This window comes from Coturnix japonica, chromosome 1, assembly GCF_001577835.2.
Source record: "Coturnix japonica isolate 7356 chromosome 1, Coturnix japonica 2.1, whole genome shotgun sequence".
NCBI classification, from domain to species: Eukaryota; Metazoa; Chordata; class Aves; order Galliformes; family Phasianidae; genus Coturnix; species Coturnix japonica.
In genome coordinates this window covers 62,456,511-62,466,765 of record NC_029516.1, presented here as the reverse complement: position 1 = coordinate 62,466,765, position 10,255 = coordinate 62,456,511, and the positions used below count along the sequence as shown (strand labels likewise).

Here is a 10,255-nt window from a genome sequence, read left to right as displayed (position 1 = left end):
AGTGGCTTTAGGCCTCCTTAGGCCCTTATAAACTTATAAAGGGGAGGCTTATTCTGAATATTGCTGAATATTGCTGTGAAATGACAAATCTAATGACCAGACTTCCTTTCTTCCCCCCCCATTAGAATCTCTGCTAATCTCTCCAAGTAGCTGATCCCTCCTTCAACGTGCCAGTCACAGAAGAGCAGGGCGTGAAGCTATAGAGATACAAAAATAAAACCTCATTCAGAAACTAGTTCCCAGTCTTTCTGTGCTTTCAGTTGAGTTTAGCTGAGTTCTATCAGTTTTCCTCTGATCTACTCCCATTGCTTTATTTTAGCCTGTACAAGCAACTGAAGGTCCTGCAGCTTTGATGTATTAGTTTGTCAATATAGAAAAGCTCAGAAAGAGGCCTTAAAACTAAATCAATATTTTCTTCATCTGAAACTTGAAATACCATAATTCATGGTGACTAATTCAGTAAATCTTTTTGCTGCTGTTACATTTGTGAGGCAAGTACTGTTCCTTCAAAAAAGATCTTAATGGGTCAGCAGCGCTTTCATACTTGTGGTTTAATAGTCACGGTTCATCTCCCTGTCTGCCTTCTGCTTCACTAGGTCTGGTTCTGCTCACTTCCCTGACAGTAGGAGCATGCACTTATGTCTAGGCTATTTAGCCTGCACAAACTATCTGTTGGCTGTCTGCTTCTCAGTGGCTGTTTGCTGTGTCAGAGCAGTGTTGGTGGTTGTTGGACTGCCCTGTGTGCAGCATGGCTTCTCTGCATACTGTTTAAAAAAGAAATATATGGATATAATTATGGGATAACACAGGGACTCAGGGCTTGTAGGGCTTTCAAATTTCAGTGAAAACATTGGCTTTTGTTATGGTTCTCCTGACAGTTCTGCTGTTTCTTCACAAAACTAATGGAGTCATAATGAAATTGGCTTTACTCAGCTCTGGCTCATTCCTACTATCACCAGTCTGGTGCACATTTTCTGACTGACTGGTGCAGACCCATTGGTCTGTCCACCTTATCTGTAGATAACTTTACCTTATGCATTTGGCATTTTGTTCTTAGTTTCAGGATTTTGATTCTTCTTATGCTTCTTCATTAGGCATAGCTTATGTAACGTATGTCCTACCTGAAATTGAAAAATTAACTACTTAGCCTTATGCTACATTTTCTTTTCTGGTGCAATAAGGAAAGTACTTCCTAGCATACAAATGTTCTATTTGTGTATTTGCTTTGCTATCATTTAGAAGATGTCATCTTAAATCTACAGATATTACTCTGGTCACTTTGGCTAGTTGTACCCTCTTGATAATGGGGTGGGAGCTGATATTTTGGTGGCTGGGAAGATGGTATGACGTGAGACAACCTTACTGACCTGGCATACTGCTCTGGGGAGGTAAGTGATAACAAAGGTGGCAGCCATAATGAATGTGATGATGATCCCCCACACTCATGTACAGGTACTTTGCGAGGCTGCAGAACATCCATTGCCACATCAGCATGGCTTAGCTGGGAGTTACTCTGAAATGTCATAATCTTGGATTTAGGAATCTTGCTGTAATACCTGCAAGAACAGTAAATTAATGTGAGCAGAACCAGCCCAACAGTGACACAAAGGCTGCTAAGTAAGGCTGTTGGGGGCTTTATGATATTGGAGTCACCCCAGCCTTGAAGTGCAGGCACAGTACTGTTGAAAGATCCACCAAATGGCTTTGTAGTGGGAAAGCAGTTATCACTGTATGAAATATTGAAGATGGCATCAATCTTGTATTCTGGTAACATTGCTTGGATGAAATGCGGACTGACGTATCCATCTGGCACTTGTAGTTTGTTTAGTGCTTCCTGGATTTCCTCTTTTTTGCACCAGCTGAAGGGTCTGTTGACACTTGTACACAGGGAACTGTTGTACCATGAGATCAGCGTGGATCCAGGTTTGAGAGTGGTCACCATAATGTCTTTGGGGCTGGTGGAGTTCAAATACAAGGAGAGCTTCTCTAGAAATAAACTAATCCTTTTCCTGTCTCTCAAGAAGGAATAGTAGCTGTTTTTGGTTCTGATGGTGTAAAGGTGGCATGGTACGTGTATGGGCTTCAGAAGCTCAATGGTAAAGGATTGCCAGACAGTCAGTCCCCCCGAATCTGTGGCAGACAGCATGAACTCTTGAGGTGAATACTGGAAATCAATAGCAAGGGGATAGCCATGCATGATCTGCTGAGTCACATTAAACTGAAGCCAGCTTTCTGATCCCCCTGGAGAGCCATCAGCTGGAATTAACTGCAAAGATAACTGAGTTGAATTGCCATCTTCCTCATCATAAAATGTGTCGGCAGATACAGGAAAAGAGAACAGGCATCCAATAGTTGCTGTTACAAATTGGATTGAATGAACAACCTTTGGAGAAGTGTTTGTTTGCCCTTTAGAGAGGAATGAGGAAAGGAAAAGGGTTATGAGGAAAAAATAGCTATCTGATAAGCTTATAATGACAAGCTTTTAATGATACTGTAAAGCATTGCCCTTGATTACATCTTAATGACAATTTCATGTGCTTTTGGGTGTAAACTTAACACTTGACTTTACAATTCTCTGGTTACAATGAAGCATATTTAGCAGTGATGTGTTCATTGAAACAAATATGAAGACACTTCTATCTACTATAATATATTAGCAAAGTCTTTTCCACAAGAGTATATCTTAATCTAACTCATAAAAATACCACAGCATGCTTCTCAGATTATGGATATACTTCATGTTGGCAGTCAAGTATGTCCCATTTCTGACGCTTTAAGTATCAAGGAGTAAGTGCAGTGTTCCTTCCTATTGCAACATTCTTTTAATTCTTTTTTTTCATTTTGTGTTATGGAAAGTTTGTGTAACCGTAAAGGTCCTTCCTTGTACAGCTGGATAGTGTATTGAAATCAGTGGAGACTACAGTCTGAAGCTACCCAACAGGAAAGGAAACTTCATAGTACTCTGATACCTTCAATATTGAAGGCTTTGGCACAAGTATCTCATTAGCAGGGTTCTCCTCAGATGATATACATTCATTCCCAAATTAAATTCACAGGAGCCCCTGGCAGTGTGTTTGCACAAGCTGAGATCCCCACTGCAGAAAAATATACAGTTTCTGAGTAAGATGTTCTCTTTGGAAACAGAAGCGAATCTTGAAGAAATAACACTTAGCGCTGTAAGGAACTGGAACAGCTCTGGTTGTGAGTGCTCCATTAGATTCAGAACATGAGTTCATGTATGAGGTAGATCTTAACACCTGTTATTGTTTTGTTTTCTATTGACAACACCAAGCATGGATTTCTTGTCGGGGAATTTTATGAGAATGTTTGCGTTTTCTTTGCGCTCTATTGAGCCACGCCTATCATTGAGAATAGTTTCAGGTTAATCAGGCAAATGCTGGGTGCCAGCACTGTCCCCCCACTTCTGGAGATGGCAGATACACTGCCTGGGGCAGCATTTGCCTTGGCAGCAACACATCTGCCCAATTAGTAGAGCACTTACGAATGACTATATAGGCCGACACCAAGTGAGCTGTGAGGAAGATAAAATGTGGTGATGAATTTGAAAAGGAAAATTGACTATTTGGTCAAGCTTGCTGGCAGGCTCAGAGTAAGGGCGAAGATGAGAACTCATAGGATTCCCACAGTCTGTGACAGAGATGTTCATTTCTTCCTGCTAGTTCTCATGTATCTCATTTATGTGTGTTTTCAACACCAGGACAGGGAACGCTTTGCAGGTTCTAGTAAAGTAACACTCTAAGCTCATCCTCTCCTTAGGTACTACTTACCTAATTAAAAAGAGGATTCATTCAAAGAGCACAAAGTTTAGGTCATGATGCTTTGAATGTTATGACCCCATACTACATGAATTCTGGTATCAGAGAGCAGCAATACCTTGCAAAGATCACTGAGGATGATGATGACTTCAATGCTTTTTTTTTTACCTGGGGTTTCATTCTGAAGCTCTTGTGAAGTAGAAGATGGAGGGAGAATCCCTATACTTTCTGTAAACTGTAGTGTTTCATCAGTAGGCAATTGCGAGATGCTTGCATCCTGGTGTGATGGTGGTGGTGTCTGAAGCAGCTCTGTGAAAACAAGGTATTATTTATTATAGTGTTTGGTAGAAGATTGCTTAAATGTATGTAAAAAAAAATCTTGATTTAATAATTTGCTATACAGTTGGGAATATATTTTCAAGGCTTTTATGGCATGTCTTTAAAAATTCTTTGCCAGCATCTGCCAGCAAGGTTAGAGCCATGGAAAGGAAGCTAGAGAAGAAAGCAGTGTAGATCTGAGTTTCTGCTGTTAGACTCTTATCTCATGTCTGTAAACTGAGCTGGCTTCTGATCTCGTCTCTGGAACTGATTTGCTGTGTAGGCATTGAATACATCAGCATCTCTCTTCAGTAGGATTATCACAGTGTGATTGCTCTGTCCTGCAGTGGGCTTTGGCATATTGTCTTAATTTCTCAGCCATTACCACACAGATCGCTGGAATGAAAAATACTGTAATAATGTTGTAAAATACTTGCAATACCTTACACACCTGATGCGCTAGGCATTTATTTCAATAACTTGTAAATCACCATTCAAGGTTTTGGTTATTGGGTGAAAACGGTGTTGGAAAATGTAGCATCTGAGTGAATAAAAAGATTATATTAACTGGCTGGGTAATATTCAGCCTCTCCTTTGGAAAAGCAACAGAGCCTTTCCTCAGGCAGTTTCTCTTAGCAGAGCAGAGAGTTTTGAATATCTCTCTATGGTCTGAATTTGCCAGTGTTAAGAGCAGCATCATGTTAGTGTTGTTGTGTCATCTATCTGGGCTTTCACAGCTGGTTGCATAGGCACCTGATTACAAACCTGAACATTTCAAGCTGCAGTTTTGCACTGTGGGTGCACGGATAAGGTAGGTCTAGAAGAGCTTTAGAAAGAAAATATTTCAGAAGGACGCTTACTGGGTCAATTCTATAAAAATAGGGGCAGTGACTTTGCTTGAGAACGAAGGAAGGGTTTGGCTCTGAATGCCTGAACTGACTCAGTATTTAAGTTCTATCGTGTACCTTTTTAAAAGTATAATGGAAGCAGATTCAGACACAATCCTTCAGACCTACCCAACTGGTCTTATAAACATGCTACCTCTTGAAGTCTAACTTGTGCTTAAGCCTGACTCTGATTCATGCACTTGGAGGAGGACTCTAAAGGATGTAGCTACATTTATGTCATTTCTGATAAACATTTGTTGCTGTGTTCTTAACGACAACCACAGTGTTCCGCAAGCAGTCTTATCTAGTGTCTTATTATCCTTGCTCTGAGAAAGTTTATCTAGTGTTTAACTTACATCAGCTTCAGTGTAATATAGAGTCATTAGTGCTGCTTTTGTTCCCACGGGATATGGAGAACAGTTCTTACATCTTTTCAGCAAGCTGTAACATAAACTTGCATCTTTCCTCAGTCCTCTAGATTAATTATTTCCATTTATGTCATGTTTTCTAGTCTTCTGACCGTCATTGTGTTCCTTTGGATCTTTTTCAATGGGTCCATATCTTTCCTGAGATAGGACTGCCAGATCTGGGTCTGCTTGTCATTAGGGGAAATGTACGAAGTTGAGAGAGAAAATTACTTTTCCATACAAGGAACTCTGTTGCTGACGTATCCAAAGTGCAGCATGGTCGTGCTGATGCAGAGTAAATTATATCGATCTATTTTATTAGGACTCTCGCAGAAGGAAATAAAATGAAGGGGAAGTTAAATGTTGTAACGTACCTGACACACTGTTGAACAGATGAGACGTGGCAGTAAATAAAGTCACCAGGGGTAGTTCTATGGCATCAACTATGACAGCTGAGATTTTGGGTGACTCCAGGGTAGGCTCAGTGATGATTGGCAAAATCATTCCTGTTCCCAGATCTCTGCCTGAGTGCAGCTCCTTTGTGGGTAAAATACTTGGAGACTGTATCTGTGTTTTGAGCATGCTGCCACAAATAGAATGTATAATTGGTGGTGTAAGAGTAAGAACTGGAGTGCTATGAGAATGGGCCGGAATGGGCAGACTTGATTCATAAGATGTTTTAGCTTCACCAGGGAAAGGGCTGTACAAAGAGCTGGAAAAGCAGGCTGAGATTTCAGAATGTAAATTGAGTTTGGGATAGAGGGTCTGGGCTTCTGATTGGATCACAGAAGAAACTGTCCCTTCAATAAATGCAAATCTATAGGATGACGGCATAGTTGTGGAAGACTTAGGTAATGGTTCATGGCTATGAGCTAACTCCTGGCTTGGGCTACTACTTGCTGGTGAAGGTGGAAACATATAATTGATGGGAAATGTGAAATCAGATGAAGCTGTGGCTGTTAGCAGAGTGCTTGGGGATAGAGACAGAAGCCTCTCCAGAGACAGGGATGCACTAGAAAGCATTTCAGATTTTGGAAAGTGGCTTCTTGCCTTATCACTGTAATCTGGTATTTCTGATGTTGACGTTTCTTGTAGCAAAATTACATGATGTTCTGTCTCTGAAGAAAGTGCCTCTGTCAAGGTATGGGGCCATTCATGAAGGGTGTTCATCATCAGAGTGTACATGGGTCTGGGAAACAGGTCTTTATTTGAGGTGATGTCCTGTAGGAGATGAGATCCATATACTTCTGTTTTACTAGAATGGAAATATAAGTCTGTCTGAAGCAGGTGAGGCTCAGGTTGCTGTAGCAGCAAGGACACTTCAGGAGCACTGGTGGGCAGCACTTCCAGCTCAGTGAAGAGAAGCATTGATTTAGGAACCAGTGAAGGTGAAAGATCTGAGGAACTAGTGTCTCCAAACATAACAACTACTGTTGGATTATTAGTTGGCATGTCCCACGCTGAATCCATTTTTAAGGTGACTAAACTTCCTTGACTTACAGAATGGATGTTATTCTGCAACTCAACACTTGCTGCTGTTATACTTTCCCTATATAAATTCTGGGTAGCTGATACAGTAAATTGTAAGAGTAAACGACTTGGCACAGCAGAGAACAAAGGATGGGGAGCAACAGCAGCTGGTCTCTGAGTAATTCTAATTACTTTCAGTGTCGGTGTTGGTGTGATCATTAATGGCCTGTGCTGTTGTCTCGGAGACTTTCTTTTGTTACTCTCTGTCCTAAGTATTCTCCAGCCTGAAATTTCATATCCTAGGAGTTGTGAGAGATGATGGGAATCAATATTGCGTTGCAGGACTTGGATGAATTCGCGGGGCACAGCGAGCTCTCCACACTTGACAAGCCAGGAGAGTCCTACATAGCGGTTCACTGTGAAGTCAATGTGCAAAGTGTCTCTGGCCAGCACAGTCACGTTCTGCAAGTTTCTGTGTACCACGTCTGTGTACTGGAACAGGGTTACCAGGGAGGAATCCAGATGGAGATATTCAGCGATTGTGTACACGATGTAGAGGCGTTCCTGTGCTTCCAGGGTTTTGGCTCCAATGGAGAGAATGACTTCAGCAGAAGTGATGGGAACTTCCTTCCCACACCTATGAGGATTGGCATTAAAGTCCAAAATTGGATTGATTAAGTTGTTAATCTGCCCCTCCCCCACTTTTTTTTTGTGAAGGTACTTGTTTGAATTCAATCCATTTTCCTATGAACATACATCACTCAACCTCACCTCTTCATCCAAAATTTCCTCCTACTGGATTGTGTGAACGTTCTACACTTGTTTATCTTCAGCAAGAGCTGTGTTTGACCCCACTGCTAATCTAGAGCACAGCAGCATGATTTAGATTTATCAAATACTGCCATCGTGATGCTGACTTCAAAGTAATTCAGTTAAAAGATTTACATTTGATGTCAACTAGACTGGGAATACTTATATATAGGAAAGAAACCCAGTATCATCAGTGGAAGTGGGTAGTGTATTGCAGAGACAATTGATGGCCTTGCCTCTCTCCCCACAAAGGAAGAGCTCCAGTTCCCAGCTGGGCCAGGGAAGCTGGATGCTGCCTTGTCAGCAGCCACCTGGAAAATCAGCATCCCACCGCATTTCTTCTTTTCCATTTTCATTTTTTTTTAAACTCAGATTTGGGCAAAGGCCCTCAGCATCTGACAGTACTCACTGGTGCCTGTTTGGTATGTGGTTGAAGCTGTTCTCCATGTCCAGAAATGAAATGCTGTCCTGAACATGGATGGTGAACATCACAGCAGCTCTCTGGGTGCATGTTCTTCCAGGGGCAGTTATGCTTAGCAGATATGCTCCGCTCTCCCCGGTCATTGGCAGCCCCTGCAGCATGTTTGTGTTGGGATTGAAGTCCAACCAGCCTGGCAAATTTGCACCACTGGCCAAAGTGACCTGCTCCATAAGAGAACAGAAGATGAACAGAATTAAAGGCAGGAAGTAGGTGTTCCTATTCGACATAGATCACCGTGAAAGTAATGCTTCCTATTTATTTTCATGGAAACTACAATAGAGATGAAGAACACAATAATGCTATTGGATAGAGCAAATTCTCAGCTGCCAACACTATTTTTCAGCATAGTCGCCACCATTAGCTAGGCACTTGCACCAGTGATGGACAAGAGCCTGCGTGCCTCACTCATAAATGTGCCCATTGGGAACGTGGCTTATCTTTCACATTGCTGTCATCACTGCTAAAATGCACCACCTCGTGGTGCTCACATCTACCGTTTGGTCTCCATAAACGTTCACCGAACATGGATGGATGCCAATGCATGCCATTGTTTTCCCACGTGAAGGAATTCAATGACACACCTTTCTTAATCCATGCTTCCATGTCAGACGCCATTTTGTCAGACTGCCCCTCTGCTGCCATCTGTCACACAGCAACAAGATGCAATGGAATATTGGTGGGAAGGTTCAACTTCTACTGCCATTCCACCAACATCTGCCTCTGATATTGTGGGCCAACATCATAAAATAAGAGGGCTGCTTTTGGAGCGGCCCCTGTAGTTTTACAGTTAGCATGCTCTAAGGAAAAACAGAAGTCCAGGAAAAGCTGCAAATGAGCTGTTGTTTTAGAGGTGGTGCACCTCAGTCTTTCTGTAGTGCTTGTTTTGTTCTTTTAAACGTAGTGACAACTCTGTACGCTTCAAAGACCTCTCATTCTTCATGCTGCATGTGTATGAAATACACATTGTGCGTGGGTTTTCTCTGATTAAGCTGTAGTTGTTACATTGGAAAAGACCAGCAGTTACCTTCTTACCATCATTTCTAATTCTTCAGAGTGCATCTCTGAAGAGACTTTCATTGAGTTAATTTTAAAAATAAAGTGAATGCTCATTTGCTGAAGGATTATACCAAGAAGTGCATTTAACAGCATTACCTTGTACTGAGTTATCGTTCCCTGAAAGGCAAATACTGGCATGGGATAACAGAATATCTTTCCCACGAAGGCTGTTGCATCTGGGATTCCTTTCAGGACCTTTGTTTCTTCACACGTGTTATCTGACTCCTTGACAACTGTAGCAGACGTGTTTACACCGACACATGCCAGTGCAAAGAGAAGGTAGAGTGCAGGTGAAACTTGCATTGCAGGAGGGAGCAGGACCCTGCGGCAGAACACCTACTGTCAGTGCCAACAGGGCTCCTGTGGGCATCTGTCGTCCAGTAGCAGCTGTGTGGGGCTGCCCGTGTGCACCCTGCTACCAGGTAAATGCTGCTACTTCATTGCACTTTCAATCTGTAAGGGAAAAGGGAGAAAAAAGAAAACCAAACCACATATATATGCACTTTAGATCAGTCTACTTCATCTTGTGAGGAAGCAGAAAGGTGTAAAATGCAGGAAGGCTTTAAGCAGCATCTGTTAGAAGCCCTCCGATCTGTTTGTTGCAGCCCACAGCTGGATCTTTAGTGGGCTGTAGACTTTATAAAAGCCTCTGTACTCACCACCACTGCTCTGTTCAGCTAAAGACCTCTCATGGGAAAGTACCTTGTAGCACAGAGCCAACTCATAACGCTTTTCAGCTGCTGTTGCTCCCATTGCTGTTCCTGTCCCAATGAAAGACCACTTGGTCTCCAGGAGCTGAAATGTTACACGAGGGCCTCCTCAGGGGGGCCTTCAACATATGGCTTAGAAGAGCCAGATAACAGAGCAGTAACCCGACCTGACAGGGTTTGTGGTATAGTGGTAGCAAAAGGAAAACCAGGTGTGGCATACAGCAAACAAACTGAAAGCAAAGGCAGGGTCAGTATCCATGTCTCTGGAGTATCATGGGCCAGACTCCCGCTGCTTTGACTTGCTGCAGTTTTTCAGAGGAGATAAAAGCAGTAATAAGTA

The 10,255-nt window shown here is 42.3% G+C and overlaps 2 protein-coding genes across 2 annotated transcripts; both read right to left on the bottom strand.

Moving 5' to 3' along the window:
* Window positions 1-61: 61 nt before the first annotated feature.
* Window positions 62-8,053, bottom strand: LOC107316774. Its single transcript, XM_032446242.1, has 3 exons — window positions 5,763-8,053; window positions 3,945-4,085; window positions 62-2,406 (listed from the first exon to the last, which is right to left on the bottom strand). The coding sequence occupies exons 1-3, from the start codon at window positions 7,075-7,077 to the stop codon at window positions 1,232-1,234; spliced, it is 2,631 nt and encodes an 876-aa protein (XP_032302133.1). The 5' UTR covers window positions 7,078-8,053; the 3' UTR covers window positions 62-1,231.
* A 20-nt stretch (window positions 8,054-8,073) lies between these two features.
* LOC116653960 (dystroglycan-like) lies at window positions 8,074-9,702 on the bottom strand. The gene is made up of 2 exons (XM_032447115.1): window positions 9,302-9,702; window positions 8,074-8,310 (listed from the first exon to the last, which is right to left on the bottom strand). Exons 1-2 carry the CDS (start codon window positions 9,506-9,508, stop codon window positions 8,074-8,076), a joined length of 444 nt encoding a protein of 147 aa, XP_032303006.1. The 5' UTR covers window positions 9,509-9,702.
* Between the last annotated feature and the right edge of the window lie 553 nt (window positions 9,703-10,255).